This window comes from Penicillium maclennaniae, assembly GCF_028827695.1.
Source record: "Penicillium maclennaniae strain IBT 15551 chromosome Unknown utg000004l:1.0-3007600.0:1.0-3009580.0, whole genome shotgun sequence".
NCBI classification, from domain to species: domain Eukaryota; kingdom Fungi; phylum Ascomycota; class Eurotiomycetes; order Eurotiales; family Aspergillaceae; genus Penicillium; species Penicillium maclennaniae.
In genome coordinates this window covers 798,691-819,899 of record NW_026623216.1, presented here as the reverse complement: position 1 = coordinate 819,899, position 21,209 = coordinate 798,691, and the positions used below count along the sequence as shown (strand labels likewise).

Sequence of the window (21,209 nt, the reverse complement as noted above, 5' to 3'; positions counted from 1 at the left end):
GACGTTGATCCGCCTTGCTTGCCCGAGTCTATTGTATTGGAGACTGAGTGCTCGCTATTTGTACATGCGGCTTATCTGCACATTTCTTTTGAATGAACTAAAGCCTCTCTTGTCAATTGCGGAAACCTAATGTGATATCCGCCTCTCAATCGAGCGGGATTTTGACATTGTCCAATATAGAGCGATCTTGCATAGATACAATTTTGGAGATGTGGTAGTGTACGTCCCGAGACTGTCTCGGTTTTACACATCAGCCTCGATTGTGAGTTTTCCAGCACAAGTATCCCAGCTTGAGACGCCGGACAGGACGGAGGCGGACCTCGGACCGAATGGGTGGGAGAAGTATACTGCTGGAGAGGTTTTGGCACTGTCGGTGAATGGAGATCATCTTGATCTGCCCATGCCGAGACATGTCCACTTGCTTCATCAGCAAATGGAGGAGGCTTTTGCTTATTTCCAGAGACAAGATTGATTTGCTACACCTACGTAAGAAACCCAGGAAAGTTAGAAATAAAATCATAGTGGATAGAGGCTTACTGAACGGTCTGCCATCGTGCAGCGTACGTATCTGAGTAGAACAGCGGTTTTATAGCTCGAGTTAGTGGATCCTTGTCTCTACGTAAAATATCACCATCCCCCTGAATCTGTTCACTCGCTCGTGTTCTGCACTACCGAACCAGTATGGACAGTTTTGCAACACGAAATCGCGCTCATCAGTGTAGAACTCACCATTTCCATCCCATCCCATGCAGGAAGGAAGGATGGTCGATACGGACGAGATCAGGGGTAGAAACCTTACAGACCAGAATATGGAATTCTGAATGACGGGTGCGAAGACTGTCTTGTGAAACCGGACGTCGTCTGGGTTCTTCTACGAGTTACTGCAGACCTATATCTCCTGATTGATGGCCGAGATCAAAGGGGCACAGGGAGACGGCGATATCGCACGACTGGCATTCTGAGATTGTGGGAATATATTGACAGCACCATCACTTATGCCGTAAGCGCCACTCACTGGCCCAATCTCAATCAGATGATATTGGGCTTCGCACTGTGGGGATTCACCATCTCATTCACGATTCTTGCGGTATTCGGCCATTAGAATCAATCTGAAACGCACGAGGTGGAGGGGGAAGTCAGATAGTAGTAGCCTCGAAGCACAATGAGTGATCGTCAATCCTAAAGGGGAGAATTGAGATTCGATCAACTCAGCTAGGTAGTAAAATAGGGTGCTTGCTAGATGGTTCTTTATTTTTGGGAAAACTGCCTTGTAGTTATGTGATGGGAAACTGGGTTCTTGTTTGCACTAGTATCATCAAGTTGGAGGGCCTCCATCCAATTTTGACACTACAACCATAGGATAAAGGTATACGTGCATCGGATGATGATATTGTACTGACAGATGCAATCATGAAGGAAACGATCAATACACGCGGACAGGCTGAAAATATCAGAAAGCAGGCTGGGTATACATCTCAGACGTTATCAACTGCAGGCAACACGCGCGATAGGTTATGAATAAGAATGTGCGTCTTTATGCGACGATGGTTTGTGATGAGAGCATAGAACAAGAAGATGAGAAAGCGGGTAATATTCCACTCATAAGACTTGCAAATCAGCCTCGCCGAGATGACCGGCGCGTGGGCAACGTGGCTGTCACTGGTTTCTTGGCCGTTTCCTTTGCCTTGGAGGCTTTGCTACCTCGGCTAGGGGGGTGGAGGTGGTGGCGAGTTTTCTTTTTCGCTAGTATCATCGGCTTCGGCATTGTCTTTTTGCTGCTCATCCTGACCTTCAGCTTCCACTTCGTCATCTTCCTCTTCCTCTTCGGCATCATCGACGTCTTTGGCCTTGGCTGCATCCCACTTCTGCATTTCTTCGTCCTCTTCGTCGCTGTCCTTGTCTGCGTAGCTGACATCGTGCTTTACAGTACCTCGGCTACTGCGTCGGCGAGCAGATGTGGGAATATCATTTCCCGCACCACCATCGGATGACCAGTCATCCCCATCCTTCCGCTTGCGTCTCGGGGCCTTGCTCACACCCACTGATGAAGTGGACCTGCGGACCGGACGGGTAGACTTCTCTTTCCGTGCCTTCTTGGTCGATGCCGAGTGGCCGTTGGGCCCTAGGGACTCTTGCTTGCGCTTCTTGGCAGAAGTGTTCCCACCGGAGGAGCCCTTGGATTTCATTGAAGCACGAACAACACGATCCAACAAATCGTCCATCTCGTCGGGAAGGAAGTTCTTATCAGCAACACTTTGGGCCTCGCGGTGGCTGGGCATGCTGGCAAACAGAGAACTGGGAACGCCCATTTTTCCAGGGTAGGTCTGCAAAATGTTGGTCCCGCCGGCGGCGCCGCCAAATTTGTGTTGTTGGGAGTAGATGTCGGCGAATCGCCGAATGACCGCCTGGGCCAGATCGGAAAGGGTATAGAGACGGGTAGAAATCTCGTCGGATTTGTTAATGCCATCCCGGAATTGCTTGACACGTTGGGCGATGTGGAAGATCAAGGACATGTTCTGTTCATTCGCCACGGCGGATAGGTAGAAGAGAATATATTGGGAGAAGTCGCTGAGATCCCCGAGTTTCGTAGACTCATCCAGGTCGTCTGATGGGTAGTCAGGATGGTAAGCAAGCAGAGACAAAAGACGGGAGAAGATCATCTCCATCACCATGTTCTGCTCTGTGCGCTTTCCACTTTCCTTGGCCCTTTGAGAGAAATACGCGGCACGGGATCGCAACCAGGTGAGTGTGCTCTCCTTGAAGCCTCGGCTCGGCTCGAAACCAAGCAGGCAAGGAACAACGTACCAGCGGTGACCAAGGTGTGACTTTTGAACCAATTTCTTCTTGAGATGGTTGACGAATCCACCACGCACCTCCAGAAGAGGGTCCTGAGCGACCAGGGCAACTACATTGAAGTCCGCTGGGGCTAACAGTGAGTCACAAAGAACGCTGGAAGCACATAACTTGACCAGAGACTTGGCCGCAAGAAGCCGCAGTCGGGACTTCTGTGTCGCCGGGGTATCGTTCTTCTTGGACAATTCGCCCTCTCCGACCACAAGCTTGTTCAAGGTATCATAAACAGGCTTAGCATGCGCACGGAAGTCGTCTTCACCATCCGCTCCGTCCTTTGCTCGGAGACGGTTGACAATGATCTTAAGGGCCCACTCCTTGGCTTGCGTTTCCTCGTCAGTTGTGTCAGACCAAAGATAGCCGGAATCAGTCTCAGGGGAACGGTTGGTGAGAAGAATCTTGTTGATGGCAATGGAAATGATAGCATCGCTTTCTTCGTCAGCTTCCCTCGGAGCGAGCAGGTTCAGTTGCGACAACGTAGCAAGGCGAGTAAGAAAGTGATCGGAGCCATACGCCCACTTCTTGACACATTTTTGGACCAGATCCTTCGCGTACATCTCCTTTTTATCAGCTGTGGCCATGAGAATTGAGACGGCATGCTTTGCGGACCGTGGCGAAGTGCTGTTAAGAGCATAGCTTGTCAGCGCTTGGAAAAACTTGCGGTCCTTGGGAAGCTTTTCCGGAAGCTTCTTAGCAAAGCCAGCGCAAGCTTTGAGAATGTCTTCATTGCTGTCATCGCCAGTGGAGTTCGCCTTGGGGGCTTGCGCCTCGAGGTCCTTGCACATTTCTTGCACCTGCGCCTCAAGGACTTCAGGGTTCTGATTAGAGATCTCCTTCAGCATCTCGTGGGCAGCATTAGCTAAGCCATTCTCATCGGTTCGTGAGAGACTCATGATGGCAGGAATGTGACTCCGGTTATAAATGATTGACCCTGATCTGTAAAGCAACGGCGTCAAGGTTTCGAGCAGTGGGGCATTGTTGGCACTCTGTGCACGTCGCTGGAGCTCTCTGATGGCCTTGACCACAGTACGATAATCGCTGGCGGCGGCCATGGCGAAGCGGATCAATTGATAACTGCGGCGGTCGTGGACCTTGGCGAATTTCCAGAGGTCGGCAGATGAACGAGAGGGGTCGGGGAACAGCTTGGACAACGAGTCAATGATGACCGATAATTTTTGCTTGATATTAGCTTCGTCTTTATCAATCACGCCACCCTGTGGACATGTTAGTACACTACCACAAGTTCCAGCGAGAAGCTCAAGATGCTTACATTGTACTTTTCGCAGGCATCCAAGTACATTGTCACTGCTGATCTCAGCTGCAACTGACGAGCCAGCATGACAAAGAATACTTTTCGGGCCTTTTCATCCAAGCCTCGGAGCAACGTGAGAATGCGACGCACACGAATCTTGTCAACATCAGTTTCTTCTTCGGAAGGCTGGCTATCTTTCTGTTTTTGAGACTGATTCGAGGCACTCCGAGACAGCTTTGACTTGATGGGAGGGTAGTTGAGCGGGAGAAGCGACTCATGGATCACCCGATCGATGAGGAGATGGATTTCTTGATCGTTTGTGTAGAAAGCATCGAAGATTCTTGATGGAATGTCTTTCAGTAAAGATGTGACAGGCTCAGTATTATGCTCGATATCACCAGCCGCCACCGCCCAGATTCGCGCTAGGACTTTGGTCGAATGCTCGCGTACTTGCTGTCTGCGATCCTTCGGTCGCTCCGAGAGAGCTGCAAGCACTGAGCCGGGTGATGAGCAGCCACCATTCAAACCCACTTTGTGAATAATGTGGGAATAGCCAAATTGTCCCACAGCATCCACTGCAGCAACACGAACCTTGTCGTCGGCATCTTGAAGCATAGCTGCGAGGCTTTGAACAAGGCCCTGCTCCTCGTTCTCGCTCAGGCCAGAGCCTCCCGCAGAAGTCAGGAGGATCCTTCCCACGACTGTGACCCACGCAGCACGTACCGAAGGGGTCTTGTCCAGTCTGCGGCTCAAGAATGCATCATAGGCTGAAACGTGAACTTGAGAGAAAGGCTTGGGTGAGACGGGTGTGAGAAGAACATTGGGCTGAGGAATCGTCTGCGGGTATTCTTCGATGGTCACTGGCGGGTATGCTACTGGGTCCATGGGAGGTGTGGGAGGGGGTCCGGCGACACCGATACCTGCAGCAAGATCTCCAATAGTTTGAGTAGCGAGTAACCGGAGTGCGACAGACTCTGCGGACAGCTCAGCTTCAATTTGAGGAATGACATTCTGCAGGACTTCGGGACAGGCGCGCCAAAGTTCTCGAATGAGACGATGCGCTTTGCTCAACTCCTTGACATCTTCCCCCTCCTCGTCAGAGTCGTCCAGGCCTGACTTCCGGGCGCCGTGCTTGCCATTCGCCGGACCGGACTGGGCTGAGGCATCGATAATGACATTGTTGAAGTACTGGCTGATATGGCTGGTCATCCGTTCGGGGCAGGCCTGGCAGATGGCCTTGGCCATATTATAGGCAGGCGGATAATCCTTTAGCAACAGGGTGTCCTGTTTAGCATCGATTGGGGCGTCCGCGCGCTTGCCTTTCTTGGGATTGTCCAGTACCCGAGGATCGACCCGCAAGAACTGTGCCACAATGGTATCCACCACCTCCGGGGCCAATACGGGTGTTTCGTCGATAACAGTAACCAAAAGGCGAGTCATATCAAATTCGACGCCCTTCGCGACTTCCTCGCCAGTAGAGGCTTTGGAGGAACCCGAGATGATGTCAAAGCAGCTGGTGAAAAGGGGAACGATGAGCGAGTCGGGGTGATCGAGATCTGTCATGAGAACCACACTCTTGACCTCGGCGAGAGAGCCCAAGACATAGATGTGCTGAGCATTGTAGGCATTGGAAGGATCGGCCAGTGCGGGGATAATGGACGTGATAACACATGTGAAGATATCCTGTTTTTTGTAGTCCGTGATCAGCGTAAATTCGTCAATAGCGGAAAAGTCGAATCCCAGCTCCCCATTTGCCAATGCGCACCTTGAGCTGGTTCCGTGTAAAGGGCGCGTCCGGCGCGCAGAGTCGCAAGACATCAACGATGCAGCAAGTGGCCCATGCCCGCACACCCTTATCCTTGTGGGCAAGCAAATGCGCACTGGCTAGTTCCTGCGAGACCTTGCGCAGAGTTTCCTTGTCAATTTCTTCCTGTTCGAGCTTGCGCAATTCCTGGGCGAGAGTTTGGAGGCGTTCGAGTAGCTCGGCGATGGGGATGGCGGAGCGCCCCACGCGCCATGATAACGGCTGGTTGAAGGACAGGCCACGAAGCCCAGAGTCCTCATCTGCGTCGGCAGGAGGTCGAGTGCGCGACGGCATGATGTAAAGAATCTCACATGAGGGATGGGGGAGAGAGGGACGCGGTACGAAAAGGGTGGAGCGAAGGTTGACCGCCCAGACGCGTCGCACGGGATCGCGTCTGCCCTACAAAACGTGGGCACGGTATTTCTCCCAGTTTAACTATGATCAACTATGATGGAGCTTAGATATTTGGGTCAGAGATCAATCGATTCAGACTGCTGAATTCTGCAGATTTGAATACAAACGTCTATCACCCTGATGATTCTGCCCCTAGCCTACCTACTATCAACACAGAGCACGGCATCTATGCTTGTAAGCCAAATCCCCACCATGAGCAACCCTTTTCAATGGATGCACCCTGAACCTTATACGGCCGAACCAAGATCATTACGATCCTCCTGTGTAGGTGACCGTCGGTTATTTTCCTGCGTCTATAGCAGTGGTTGAATAGTAAGAGAGAAAGAAGAAATCGTGATAAGCCCTTGACATGATCTCCGGAAAGAAAACAAGAAGAACCAAGAGACCTTAAACTATTGGAAGGATCTTGAGACGAAGTAAACGCACTCCTTGATCGGGCAATCGTCTGTATAGAGTTCTGCGCTGTGCCTCACAAAGCGGCGGAAGTAGCCGAGGGTTTCTGGAAGCTTTCAGCTGAGCTCCCATCGGGGCCGGTTAAGGAAAATGCCGACCGAGACGGAGTTAAGAGGCATGGAATGGCCCAGAGGCTTGGCTCATTAGGGCTGCCACGCTACCAGGCTACCAGACCATAGAAATAGGTTTCCCCACGTAAGAAATAAGGCCCAAAGAAGTTGAATAATCGGGGCATGAGGGTCCCGCGAATCTAGGGAGCTCCACTCGGTCGTTCGGCCCACGCGAAGACCGAACCCGAGCATCTCTTTTCCTATTTCCTTTGGTTTTTTATCTGCCCGCTTTCCTTTCTCGTAGTGACTGACGCCATCAGGTACTACCCCGGCCTGTGACATGACCATGAGCTCAAGCTGGGTGACTAATGTCAACGACATGGCCATGTTTACCCCCCCCCCGATCTGGCCTTGACGTGTGCCGATATCCGGGCTTTGGACCTGTTTCAAGATGTGAATCAGCATCTCGCGGCCTTTCGGACTTTAAGCCACGGCCTTACCACAGCGCCATCGATGGATTCAGCAGATAGTGGAGACAAGAGGAGTCAAATGGATCCGTCCACGAGGTAAGGCTGGCTCCGAGCTTGCTCTTCTTTTTGTTAGCTCCGGTCCATTTCCTTCTGGAAGACCCAGCATAGATTTCTCCATGTCGCTTAAATGCCCCCCTGATGCCCACCTGTAGCCTCTTTAGATCTGGATCACGGCTGTCAAATCTTCGAACCACTCAAGTGCGAGCGCGCTGCAAGTGTCTTCGCCATTCCCAGTCACGGTACAACTTGATATCAGGCATGAGTACCCACCAATTTGACTCAACTGTCACCACTTCCCCCCCTAAGTATGGAGCATCAACCTGAAACCTTCCCGGCCGTCAAGGACGAGGAGAACCAACTGCCTCAAGAAGATACCGATGTCGAGAGTACCCAAAACCAACCTGTCCCGGAGAAGCCTACCGAGAAGGATCCCAATCTCGTTGAATGGGATGGCCCCGAGGACCCGGAGAACCCTCAGAACTTTTCGAACACACGCAAATGGATTATCACCGTCACCATGTCGTTGATGACAATGTGGATTACATTCGCAAGCAGTGTCTTCTCCACCGCAACTGTGGTCACCGCAAAGGAATTCAATGTCTCCGACGAAGTCATGATTCTAGGAACTAGTTTGACTGTCTTCGGATTCGCCCTCGGCCCTCTGTTCTGGGCTCCCTTATCCGAACTATACGGCCGTCGTCTACCTCTCTTCTCAGGATACGCCATCTTCGCCATCTTCCAAATCCCCGTAGCCGTTGCCCAGAATATTGAGACAATCATGATCTGCCGGTTCCTGATCGGTGTCTTTGGATGCTCCCCTCTAGCGTGCGTGGGTGGCGCCATGGCCGATATCTGGAACCCCGTTGACCGCGCTGTGGCCATCGCCATGTTCAGCGCAGCCACTTTCCTTGGTCCCGTCCTCGGTCCGATCATCGGTGGCTTCATCACCGATAGCTATCTAGGCTGGCGCTGGACCGCCTGGATCACTCTCATCGCATCCTCCTTCTTTGGTCTGGTTGCCCTCATTGTCGTCCCTGAGACCTACGGTCCCAAGCTACTTCAAGACCGCGCTGCCCGTCTGCGTCTCGAGACCAAGAACTGGGCCCTACACTCTTTCTTGGACGAGCACAAGCCTACCTTTTCCGACATCGTCTACAAATACCTCCTGCGTCCGTTCCAGATGCTCATCTCCGAGCCTATTCTCATCTGCATAACCCTCTATCTCGCCCTCATCTACGGCATCCTCTACCTGTTCTTCGAAGCCTACCCGGTCTCCTTCGGCGAAGTTCGCGGTTGGACCCACGAAGGCGTCGCTGCTCTCCCCTTTATTGGCATCATGATCGGTGTCCTCATGGGTGTCGCCCTCATCATCTACACCACCAAGACCCGTTTCGCTCGCAAACTCAAAAAGCATGGCCGCGTCGTTCCAGAGGAGCGTCTCGTCCCCATGATGATCGCCTCCGTTCTTCTACCTATCGGCCTCTTCTGGTTCGGCTGGACATCCGACAAGAACATCTCGTGGGTTCCACAGGTCATCGCCGGTGTGCCGATTGGAATGGGCATCCTGGTTATTTTCATGCAGGGTCTCAACTACATCATCGATGTGTACATGATGTTCGCGAACTCGGCTATCGCGGCGAACACACTTATTCGATCCACGCTGGGCGGGGCGTTCCCGCTGTTCGCGACGCAGATGTACCATAACCTGGGTGTTGCGTGGGCTTCGAGTGTTTTGGGTTTCATTACAATTGCTATGATTCCTATTCCCGTGTTGTTCTTCATTTACGGTGCAAGAATTCGTGCTATGAGTCGGTTCTCTCCGAAGTTCTAGTCTGGAGTCTGATGGCTTGATACTGGGACTATTCGTAGAAGACTGATGCGCCTTCCCCCCCCCCTCATGGCTGGAGTTTATTTTGTTTTTGTTTCGCTGTTGCTTCGGGCTCTGCATGTGTGTTATGACCTAAAAGCTTACGTGCATTAAAAGACTAATGAATCAATATAATATTCCCATTCTAATTTCTCTGTTTCTTGTTTTTTTCTGATTACAATACCTCTGACGGAGTCGTCGCGTCGATGGAACATGACACACGTGATATTGAATTGTCGTACCGAAAGTCAGGAGGCAGAATTGCTTGAACAGATACGTCTTTATGCGGGTTTACGCCCGGGAGAACGCAAGATTGGTAAGATTACGAACGACGAGATTTCACATAGAGATCGCTTTACTTGTATTGGCTATTATGGCACATTGTATGAGGCAAGGAAAGCACGAATCGAAAGAAAGGTACACAGCCCAGTCTCAAAACAAATTCCGACTTCGAAAACGATCTTTCTAAAGATCTCAGCGCAGGAACCCCGGCCGAGACTAAGCGGCCCCAAAAATCAAATCATAAAAAGCAATAATAAGTACCCATTTAATCGTAGAGGCTATCGTCGTTGCCGGCTTCGCCGAATGTGTCGTTGTTCTGCACCTCCCCAGCAGAAGGGAATCGGAAGAAACTACCGCCTCCGGTGTTCTTCAAGCTCTGAGCGAAGGCCTCATAGCGGCGGATCTCAACGTCACTGACGGAGCGGCGAGCAGACTTCATGGCCTCCTCGAAGTGGGCACGAGTGAGCTCGGGGACGGGGTCCTCCACGTCCTCCTCGTCGTCCATGGTGACATCCTCGCCGGCAGCCTCGCGAGCCTTGACGCGCTCAATGTCGAGGGAGATGGCCTCCTTGATGGCAAGCTTGACGGCACGTTGGGTCACGAAGCCCAGATCAGCACCGGAGAAGCCGTGGGTCTTGCTGGCAATGAAGGGGATGTCGACATCGCCGGCGACAGGGGTCTTGCGGAGCTGAGCCTTGAGAATACCCTCACGGGAAGCCTGGTCAGGCAGGGGAACGTAGACTAGAGTGTCGAGACGACCGGGACGGACAAGAGCGGCATCCAGCTGCTCGGGACGGTTGGTAGCACCGATAACGAAGACATTCTTCTTGGAGGTCATACCGTCCATCTCCGTGAGAAGCTGGTTGACAACACGGTCGGAAGCACCACCCGCATCGCCGACGGAACCACCGCGGGACTTGGCAATGGAGTCCAGCTCGTCAAGGAAGACGACACAAGGGGCGGCAGCACGGGCCTTGTCGAAGATGTCACGAATGTTACTCTCAGACTCTCCGAACCACATGCTCAGAAGCTCAGGACCCTTGACAGAGATGAAGTTGGCAGCACACTCATTGGCGACAGCCTTGGCCAACATAGTCTTACCAGTACCAGGAGGACCATAGAACAGAACACCGCGAGAAGGCGAGAGACCGAACTTCTGGAACATCTCGGGATGGTCGACAGGATACTGGACACTCTCGATGAGCTCGCGCTTGACCTCCTCCAAACCACCAATGTCGTCCCAGCGGACGTTGGGAACCTCAACAACTGCAACCTCGCGGAGAGCAGAGGGGTTGGAGACACCGAGGGCATAGCGGAAGTTCTCCATGGTGACACCCAAAGAGTCAAGAACCTCAGCATCAATGGTATCCTCATCAAGATCGATCAGATCCATCTTCTCACGAATCTGCTGCATGGCGGCTTCAGAGCACAGGGAAGCCAGATCGGAACCGACGTAACCGTGCGTCTCTGCAGCAATAGTCTCGAGGTCGACATCCTCACCAAGCTTCATGTTCTTGGTGTGGATCTGCATAATCTCCAGACGGCCAGTGGGGTCGGGGATACCGATATCAACCTCACGATCGAAACGACCAAAGCGGCGGAGAGCAGGGTCGATGGAGTTGGGACGGTTGGTGGCAGCCATGACGACAACGTTGGAGCGGGCCTTCATGCCGTCCATCAGGGTCAGAAGCTGGGATACGACACGGCGCTCGACTTCACCGTTGGTCTTCTCACGCTTGGGAGCGATGGAGTCGATCTCATCAATGAAAATGATAGCGGGAGAGTTCTTCTCGGCCTCCTCGAAAGCCTTGCGCAGATTCGACTCAGACTCACCAGCCATTTTGGACATGATCTCGGGACCGTTGATGAGGAAGAAGAAGGCACCGGTTTCGTTGGCGACAGCACGAGCCATCAGAGTCTTACCAGTACCCGGAGGACCGTACATAAGGATACCACGGGGCGGCTTGATACCGATGGACTTGAAGAGTTGAGGGTGGCGGAGAGGTAGCTCAACCAACTCGCGGATCTGAGCCATCTGTTTCCGGCAACCACCAATGTCATCGTAACCGACTTCATTGAGGTTACCTTCCTCGTCCTCTCGCTGGATGGGCTCACCCTCGCAGTGAATCACTGTGTCCTGTGCGACAATACCAAACTCCGGAGCGTCAACCTCCACCACCTTGAACTCCACCTGTCTCATACCACCTCTTACTGTGAACAGGTCACCCTGTCGGACTGGTCGGTATGCCTCGCGGAAGTAGGGGGCGAGGAAGACGTCAAAGATGGAGCCGGTCAGGCCCTCAATGGTATCGGCAATGGGAAGAACAGCAATGCGCTTGGCCTAGATTGAAGATGACACATTAGCAGATAGTCAAAAGCTAGGGTAGTAAGAGGAGTCGCACATATTTAATATCGGGACAGGGGTGGACGGTGACGATGTCGCCGTGCTTCACTCGGAGGTTGTGGCGCACAACACGGTTGATACGGACACTGCCGTCATCCAAATCATCGTCCGCCAAAACAATAAGCACGGTATCCTTTCTCTTCTTTCCCTTCACGAGGACCTATTGGGGACATTGAGAATCAGCGGGTATCCAAAGACGGGTCGGAAAGTGGAGATGGCGTACAGTATCGCCCCGGAAGAGCTGAAGGGTCTCCATGGTGTTATTGGACAAAGCAATCACCGAGTTATCATCGTTGACGGCATCAGTGACGCTGTTGATGAGATGTCAGCTTCGTCCCAAGTACCATCCACAGTGGCTCAATGTTTGCTTACATCAAAGAGTTGGGCTTCTTCTTCTTCTTGAGGATGGCAGTCGCGGTGTCGAGCTCCTGTGAGATGTCAGCAATCGCACTGTGGCCAAACTGTGCTGAGTCCGCCTTACATCCTTGTGCTCAGCGCCCGAGGCATCCCTGATGTCACTGTTTAGCAGATTGATGGTGATAGAATAATGTGTTATGGAAAACTCACCGGAGGTTAACCCTCTTCTTATCGTGAGTGTGATCGGGCTCGGAAGACATCGTGAAGGATCTGAGATGTGTGACGTTGACGAGAACCGAGCTTGGGGAAGGGAAAGGTTCAAAGTGTTCACAACCGAGCGAAGAGAGCTCTATAACGTGAACGGAAAGCGAAAATGAAACAAGTGACGATGGAGATGCAGAAATCCAGCAGATCAAGAGACAGACCTGGCGGCGATGGGGAGATGAGAGGTGGTGTTGGAGCTACCAGGTACCCGCTGAGTGACGATCTGCCCGGCCGCTGACTTAAGCTGAGATTATGTCATCGATCACGGCGAATCTGATGGAAGTGCGTCGATTGGTGCCTTGTTGCCTGATCGGTCGGGGATCGATGTTTCGATCCTTGATCTGGCTATAGACAACGGATCAGAGTGGCCGCGGCTGAGATGGTCAGCCTGAAATTGGTTGTGAAAGGAGGAATGAATCAGCCAAAATCAATGTGGTATGTTGTAATCATTCTGAGGTTGGACCTTCTTCCTAGTCTGACAGCTACGTCCACGTTTCTAATAAGAATGATTTAAGTTGTACTCCTTTTATAACAACAATTTGCACATAATTCTGAATCTCTTTGCCCATTTGGTCCAACAAGTCTGATAATTCGTCGGGTCTGTCTCGGTTAAACTTAGAAGACCTTGTGTGTAGCCCTTGGGAATCAAAAATCAAGCCCCCTCCCAATGGCATATTAGACACCTCTCTAGTACTAGCCAATTGGTCTACCACTTCGACATCCACGTTGACTACCACAAAGTCTATGGCTGGCTTGATTTCTCAGCAATTCGTTGGAATACTGCCGATGGCTCCAGGAAGGTCTCTGCCCGATAGCACTTCACACGCCCGTCATCATCTTTCCGGACAGAGAACACCGCGAAACCGGGTATAGTAATTTCGTCGGTGACTGGATTGTCGCCTTTGACAAGATATCGGATGGTCGCAGCTTGATAGATACGAGGGGCGACATAGTCAAAGTAGCGGATCTCATGAGTCATCATATCTAGTTGGCCGAGACATTTTTGAACATCTGCCGCACCTCGCTGCCCTTGATGACGGCGTTATTTGCGTATTGCATCTCCACATCTTCGGTCATGAATTCGTCAAGCCATCGGTCGGCGTCGAGGGAAGCACTCGCCCTGTGGAACTAAATATCGCTATGAGCTGGCAGTCTATTGTTTCTGAACAGGCTTACCGCTTCTAGCCACTCCAACACAGCGCTATTATCAAGCTCAGGACCGGCTGACATTATGAAACTGAGAAAATGAGTTTTCAGGTTCCAAGGTCTCTTGAGATGCAAAATGAAACAGGCTCTCAAAGCCCGCTGAGAGCAAGGAGACTAAAGTATCTCATAAAGACTGCTTATAAATGCAGAATTGACTAGCTTCAGCCTACAGCACGTCTCTGTGAAGTTGGACCGTGCACATCTATCGTAGCCAACCACAGGTCCATACTTGATTCTGTCGGGTATAACGCTGATGTCAATTTGTCAGTCTCTGTAGCCTCTTTAATCTACACTGCAGTAGCCCTTCTGTCCTAGCCCCAGCCGGCGATTCTCATCACCGGTTCCCGAATTATTTCTGTGCACACCTTCACCGAATAAAGTTGAGCGTGCCTTCAAATTAGGGACCGAGAGAACTCACTCGTGAGAATGAAGCGTTATAAGCGGTTTCCAATACGATAACAATAACAACCGTTCTTATATCTCATTGAAAAGCACATCAGTCTTAACCACCATATTTTATCTTGGCTTTACTACTTGATGATAATAAGGTACACTGAATCTGTAAAATCACACTAACAGTTTGACATGGCTAGAAGGGACATATCACACCATCCTAGATACACTCCACTTGAATCAATCGACACAACTTTTCGTCGTATCCCTTGCCCGTAACTGCCTATTCCTTCCTCTCATTGCTCACAATTCCAAGTCAATTTCTCTTGGGTGCCGTTTCAAAGACCTCGGATTCAATATCTTCAAACCGAACTAGCTATGTAAAATGCCGTCTCCGCCACCAACTTTCACGGCTCAAAGTGAGATTTCTTCTTCTCCTCGGCGATGTTGCTATAGCACTATAGCAAGGAAAGCTACTTGACAGCATTGGAGGCAGGGAAGAGATCTGCCTACGTGTCATTGCTACGACCTGGTCAGTGACTGAAGTCGCCATCTACTAGTGGGTGGACATAGGCCGGCGGGTCCTCATAGCAATATCTTCACACCTCCACTAGAACAGCAGGAACAGCCCGAGATTTGCTTGAGATTCGAACGGGCCACAGGCCATAGACCATTCTCATTGAAGACACAGATAGTATGAAACTCGCACCATTCCTTAGTGGATATATCATTGGTACACACAATGATCAAACCGATCATGCTTCAAAAAGGAGGTATCTCACTCGGCAAATGGCGATTGTAATTTGAAGACATTAACATGGCAAGGCTTCCACAAGTGCATAACGCTATTTGTAGCCATTTATTCGAAAGTAAAGCGAAAAAGCAAAGGCTGTTACTCTTATACGTATGAACGCGCTGTGGGTGGGGCCCGGGGACAGGAAAAGCGGAGAGAGAGAGCGAGATTGGGGTACAACGCATTGTGAACACTACTGTAACCCGTTTCCCAATTCTACCGTAGTCAATTCACATATGCTCACAGCTTCATCTGGAACTAAAAGACACCCTCAATCAAGGCATTGTGCCGCCGATCGGTTTCTTGATATAATCTTCATCATCAGAATCCCTGAGAGGTGAAGTTATCTTCAAGCCTGCTCAAACGCGAGGAAAAAAATTTCTTCAGATCTCTCGCCAGAACCATCTCCATCGATTACGATCCATATTTCATCTCTTTGTGCCTGAAGGGTAAGGAAACTGGATTTCCCGAAAATGATGGTTGAATCAGCTCAACGGGAGCCAAACCAGAGAACCCCAAAGCGGCAAGTCCAACAGCCCCCAGGAGGCTCACCAAATCCATCAGAGCTCAGAGCAACAAAACATCATCTGTCCATAGAGATTCATTGAGAGCTCAATCCCACCAGTCAGTTGATGTACTCCCCGTGAACCATTACGTATATGTGTCCCATTTACCGTGGAATACCCTATCGCGTGAAAATACCCGTCACAACCGCCATCTTCTCCTCATCATCGAGCCACTTCCAGCACGGCGTCTCGGGAAAAAGATTTTTTTGCTCAAAAGAACTTTTTTTTTTCGCGGAAGCGGGACACGAAAACAGCATTCGTCCTGGCATCCGGCCGTGATGGCGTCGGTAATGGTCGCAAGTCATTTCATTGTGCCAGCGACATGCTTGGTGTATACTTTGTCACTTATTTTCACGTCGAGCTGGGTGTCATAAAGGAGAAAGAGGTACTGCAATATGATATTTTAGCAATTTGATTCGGTGAAGAAAGGGTAAACTTGACTGTGTGCAGGATGTTCGGCCCCTGCGTCAATGCTTAGGATTCTCTTGTTGGCTCGGAGAAGGAACAGCAGTACATGCACGAATTGCTCAGGTTTCGAAGGTCCAGCTTGAATGACCTCACGATGTTCATTCTACTTTCGCATTGAAACCTCGGGCAATATACAGTATATTGAAATGTACAGATTGGTATATTCGGACAAATAGTAAAGTAACAGGGGAAGAGAAAAGAGGGAAAGATCAAGCTTTGGCCGTGGCCGCCCAGGAGTCGCATAGACCCCAAATGCCAGCACCGAGACTGATAATCCCGACAAGGTGGTCAGGGACACCAATGCCCTTTTCGAAGCACCAGTGAAGGCACAAAGGAGCCCAGAGAGTATTGTTGACGAGAGACTTGCGCCATGAGCGGATCTCCAAGCGCATAGCTTCAGCGTCCTCGGCCTTAGTTTCTTTGCTCTCGGTGGTGCCATCTGCAGCGCGTTGCGCTGCGACACGTCTCTTGCGCAGAACGTGCTGGCGCCATAAGACGAAGAATTCGAAGAAGATATGCCCGAACCAGCCGCGTGTGCTCCACATCTCCCAAATCGCAGTTCCTCCATGCTTGTCAATGAACTTTCTCGAGATGATACCCTTCGACGCAAGGTATGACACATTCTCCAGGAATTGGTAGATTACATTGGAGATGACTTGTAAGATGGTCAGCGTGCGGATGATGGGGTCGGCAGGTGGTGATCTTAGAGTCTCGGATCCCCAAACCCAAAGAGGGATCAGGCCAAAAAGGCGCAAGTTATATCGTGTCTCCGAAGCGAGGGAGGAAAGGGCGGCGAATTTCGATTTTGTTCCCGTCGGTGTGGGTTTCACATGCTGCGATGCAGCCCGGCCCTTCAGACGCGTAAGAAGGGAAAGTCGAGTTTGCAATGCGATCCAGGGCGCGGATGCGCACAAGTGATGCAATATCGAGGCGACATAGCCCACTGTCGCTAATACTCGCTCTTCCCCGGCGGCTGAAGACAAAAGCCCGCGGAGTCGGTTAGCGGATGCTTTAGATGAAAGACGGGAAATAGGCAAGTTGGAGTCCCATTTTTCAACATTCAATTGCACATAGAGGGGAAAGAACACAGATTGCTTACAGATCTAATCGCCGTATCGTTTTGTCAGTCGCTGTCAAGGCTGCAAGCAGCTGTCGCCGTGTTGCTGTCTTCCCCGCGCCTATCGCACCTTTCCCCACACGCTGCTCGTGTTCCGCGGCCGAGGCTTCGGAGGGAGGGAGCTCAGGGTCTGCCATGCTGTGCTTAAAGAGTTGATGAGAAAGACCAGCTTCTCATCATCGGAAACAAAATAAAGTAGCGCGGCTCTAATCACGGAATTCGCGCAAAAGGAACGGAAGGGACCGAGGCTCGGAACTGGGTTGGGACTTCCCTAATCGGCCGGCTCCACTGCGGGTATCACGTACACGTTCCCAGCCTCGGACTTCATACTTCGTACGCCATTCTCGTGTTTTGGACACCCTCGGACATAAGATCTACTCAATTTTGTCGTTGATTCCACACGGTATTATTGAGTGTCTCGAGATCCCTGTCGTACATGGCATGTCTTCGTTGCTCTTTTTCCGGTGCACAGCAAGCTCCTCTATCACGCTATCGCCGGGAAACTCTCCTCAACCCTTGTCTACACCTCGTCAGAGGTATCATACAGGTTGTCCGGATTTTTTTTCTGTCCGCCGAATGACTGTGGTCTTTTGAGTCAGTTTGGGGGGAGAGTAGGCGATCTGGCTGGGCGCGGAGCTGGCACCCTGGGTGATCAGCGCGTCTCGCTGCTCCGTGACAAGCCGCGTGAGCTCCTGGTGTTCCAGCCGGCTCAAGGCCTGCCAACGATGCTCAAGGGAATATTCCCAGCCTGGATAGACCACAAGTCCTTCCTGTGTCTCAAATTCCTCCCAGATCGGGTGCCGACTGATAGAAAGCACTGGGTCAAGGCCCATGCTCATGTGAGAACATTGTCGCTCGCTCGACCGGGGAACAATGAAACGAGAGTCGGCGATAGACTGACTGAAAGACGAGATTTGTTCAAGGTTTCTTGCCTCGAGCCATTTTACGCACGCGCCGATCTCGCGTTCTGACCGGCGCTGCCAGTAGACCCACCAGCTGGTGAACTTGAACTGCTCCTCAGTCCACTCTCCGCTCAGGGCGTGACGAAGTACTGGAACCATATCTCGGCCAGATGAGTACCTATTCTCCTGCCACCAGAGGCCAAAGTCACGCCCGCGCATCCAGTGCATCGGACGCATCTCTCTTAGAACAGCGGCGTCGGAAATCGGTCGGTTCAGATACTCGGGGATGTTGGGGGGTACGACGTATGACTCATTGGCAACTTGGTCAATGTGACCGATGGAGCGTTCGGTGAGTTCCCAGTGGCATCGAGGGCAGAAGAAAGCTCGACAAGGACCTGCGTTCCATGGATTTTCCTGAATATTACCGTCAGGCTGACTTTCACGGCCGGGTTGTCGCGCGAGCCATTCACGCACTGTTCTCTCTTCCTCCGTGGTCGGCGGTCGTGCTGCGTAGGCAGTCTTTGTGGCGCGTTCTGCTTGGACTGCGCGGTCTCTTGCTGCGCATTCAACCACCTGCAACTTCTGTTTCACGAGCTTCTGCACTTGTGCCGGGGTGTACGCTCCTTTGGTGATCGCCTTCTGCATCCACTCTGCGAGTATGGTGATATCAAGGCCTAGGGTAGTAGTGGTGGAGCTAGTGGCAGCAGGGCCAGTTGAAGCAGATTCGTTCCCGGCAAGGCCTGGAGGAGCAGCAAGGCCAGAATAAGCAGATCTGGTGGAACTAAAGCCAGTGAGAGTAGGATCGTTGGTAGGGGGAGCGGGCGAAGCAGGCTTGTTGGCAGCAACGTCAAAAGAAGAAGATAAAGCGGGAACATGTTCGCTGGCAGCAGGTACAGCAGAGGCTGGGCCTGCAGACCGAGGGGATGCATCAGTCCAGTCAGGCGTGTCTGCAGTGCAAGACCACAAGAATCGAGCAGTGCCACCGCAAGTATCGCAGACCCGCTCTGGGGCGTCCTCGTTGACCCAATATCTCAGAACCGAAGTGTGATGACACTTGCCCGGACGAGCTTGGTAGCGTGCATGACGGACTGACTCGGGAGTTTCATGCATCTCAGGTAAAATGCGAGGGTCAGGCATTTCGTCGATTTGCGTCGGTGAGGAGTATTGGAAACGTTGACCGGTTCTCAATTCATGGAATTCAGGGCCAGACAAACGTCCGGGAGGAATATTTGCAGGGTTTTTTGAGATACCCTCGAACTCACCGATCTCAGGAATCAAAGCACGCCTGGGAGGTATTTCTGCCAATGTCTTTGAGAGATTCTTGATTTTAAGGCTGTGAAGTTCAAGATCACGTTTGAGATTGATTTTTGTTAGTGTCTTTGTGGCATTCTCGAGGTGAGAAATATCAGAATCAGAAGCCCATCTATCGAGATGGCGATGGTGAAGCAAATCACGGAGGGGAACTTCTTCGATGGTAAGATCTTCGTCTTCGGCCTGTTCCCACGCGGAAGGGCTCGAGATTGGCGGCAAACTATGGCGTCGAAGACAAGCCAAGCGCGTGAAGTCTGGCGTAGAGGGTTGGTAACGAGAGGTAGACACCTGTGGCCACAATCCGTCGTTGGTGGGGTATCCAAATCTCCCAGCATGGGCGTCGTTCGAACGGGACGAGTAAGTATTGGCATTGTCGCTGTTTCGATGAATTCCCCTGTGATGGGTATTATCGTGGACGCTACCAGCTCCTCCATTTCTGAAACTCGTTCCGCGCATCAACGTGTTGCCTTCGTTCGAGCATGCAAGGTCATAGGATGAGCTCTCCGAGTTCAAATTGTTGTCCTTATCAACGATTACAAACTTCCCTTCTGATCCCTGCGAAAGTCAGTACGCACATCCCATAACAACTTTCGACTGACGGAATGATGTCGCTTACTGGCCACTCACTATCCCGCGCTCCCAAGGTTTTCTGATCATCCTCGTCGAGCTCTGTAGCCTCACTGAGCTGGGTAGAGCTAGTACTTTCAATATGATTCGTGACGCTCGGATCACGCATCACCTTATGAACAGGAACATGCGACGCCGAGGGTATTGCTGACCCTTTGGCGCCGGCGACATCATCACTACGGACTTGGAGTGGCCGATGAATCCGATCTAGATGATTTCCATGCTCTGCTAAATATGAGGATTCGATACTTCAAGGTCGACTACTCGATGCGGAAGAAAACTTACCCAAATCTGGGTCCTCTCTCCAGATAACATCATCCACAGCATAGGGACATCGCTGCACAAGAGTTTCAGGGGTCGGCCTAGCACGTTCAAGTCCCAGCAAGCATGCCACAGAATCTGTGGACCCTTAGATGTCAGCTTTCCAGAAATCTTCCATCTATGTTGAAATTTGAGAAATGTGTCGTATTCGCTGCAGCCCAAGACATACCTTGAGGCATTTGATGGTCGAGAGTTAGTTGATGCGTTTCCGGCAAAGTCAGGTCGCTGACGCCAGCCTGCTTGGCCATTTTTTGGTATTCTAAATCATCCAAGCACCTGGAAGACATCATGACTGAATCGGACCCTGATCAAATGGCACGCCTGAACAGGCCCTTGACAGACTTTTCCGCGGTTCTGAGAAGCAAAAGAGCAAGCAGGAGGAAGTGGATAGATAGAAAGGATGAAGCGTTGTAAAAAATAGCATCAACGTGCAGGTCCACGCCTGATTGGACTTAAAAGTAAAGGACCCGTCGAACGACGACAAACAGATTACAATGGGCTCTCAATAGGCCGTGTCCATGAATTACAGTGCTTTGGATACGTTCCACGTGAAATGAGTGGTCTACGCTATTGTGCGTGGAAGATCCAACGTAGTAGAACCCACTAACAGCCTACTTGACGCTATTCTTAGTTGCAATTATGAAGTTCGACAATGCTGACTCCGACCTCATTTCGGACTGACCAGCTACATTTTAACCCCCAGCATATCATTAACGGCGCCGTAACCTCAGGATTCTTCGTTTCAATTATAGTAGGTTCCTGTGAGTGCCATATTGCGTGGACTTTGCACTAGTGCTTATTCTCAAAAGTCGTCGGTGTCCCGGCTCCGTAGCAGCTTGAAGAGAGGTTTCATATACGCACCTGCTGTGGGACCGCTTCACTGTCAAGAAGTTTTAAATGGTATTGTCATAATCAACACCTAAGGTGCCGGTGAGAGGCAATTGCCGGCTTTCACGCATAGTGAACCATCTTTACACT

General features: G+C 51.3%; 6 protein-coding genes across 6 annotated transcripts; 1 reads left to right on the top strand and 5 right to left on the bottom strand.

Annotated features, from left to right (window-relative positions):
• Positions 1-1,706: 1,706 nt before the first annotated feature.
• Positions 1,707-6,200, bottom strand: N7477_004491 (sister chromatid cohesion factor PDS5; the record flags this gene model as incomplete). The annotated part of the gene is made up of 3 exons (XM_056966154.1): positions 1,707-4,064; positions 4,121-5,785; positions 5,868-6,200. 3 exons carry the CDS (start codon positions 6,198-6,200, stop codon positions 1,707-1,709), a joined length of 4,356 nt encoding a protein of 1,451 aa, XP_056822935.1.
• A 1,460-nt stretch (positions 6,201-7,660) lies between these two features.
• N7477_004490 (MFS transporter) lies at positions 7,661-9,184 on the top strand (the record flags this gene model as incomplete). Its single annotated transcript, XM_056966153.1, has 1 exon — positions 7,661-9,184. One exon carries the CDS (start codon positions 7,661-7,663, stop codon positions 9,182-9,184), a length of 1,524 nt encoding a protein of 507 aa, XP_056822934.1.
• A 583-nt stretch (positions 9,185-9,767) lies between these two features.
• cdc48 (AAA family ATPase CDC48) lies at positions 9,768-12,523 on the bottom strand (the record flags this gene model as incomplete). Its single annotated transcript, XM_056966152.1, has 6 exons — positions 9,768-11,843; positions 11,905-12,066; positions 12,130-12,217; positions 12,279-12,334; positions 12,388-12,415; positions 12,474-12,523. The coding sequence occupies 6 exons, from the start codon at positions 12,521-12,523 to the stop codon at positions 9,768-9,770; spliced, it is 2,460 nt and encodes an 819-aa protein (XP_056822933.1).
• A 746-nt stretch (positions 12,524-13,269) lies between these two features.
• On the bottom strand, positions 13,270-13,757 carry N7477_004488 (uncharacterized protein; the record flags this gene model as incomplete). Its single annotated transcript, XM_056966151.1, has 3 exons — positions 13,270-13,494; positions 13,548-13,655; positions 13,704-13,757. The coding sequence occupies 3 exons, from the start codon at positions 13,755-13,757 to the stop codon at positions 13,270-13,272; spliced, it is 387 nt and encodes a 128-aa protein (XP_056822932.1).
• Positions 13,758-16,162: 2,405 nt separating this feature from the next.
• Positions 16,163-17,207, bottom strand: N7477_004487 (uncharacterized protein; the record flags this gene model as incomplete). The annotated part of the gene is made up of 2 exons (XM_056966150.1): positions 16,163-16,962; positions 17,141-17,207. The coding sequence occupies 2 exons, from the start codon at positions 17,205-17,207 to the stop codon at positions 16,163-16,165; spliced, it is 867 nt and encodes a 288-aa protein (XP_056822931.1).
• Positions 17,208-17,609: 402 nt separating this feature from the next.
• Positions 17,610-19,739, bottom strand: N7477_004486 (uncharacterized protein; the record flags this gene model as incomplete). The annotated part of the gene is made up of 1 exon (XM_056966149.1): positions 17,610-19,739. One exon carries the CDS (start codon positions 19,737-19,739, stop codon positions 17,610-17,612), a length of 2,130 nt encoding a protein of 709 aa, XP_056822930.1.
• Between the last annotated feature and the right edge of the window lie 1,470 nt (positions 19,740-21,209).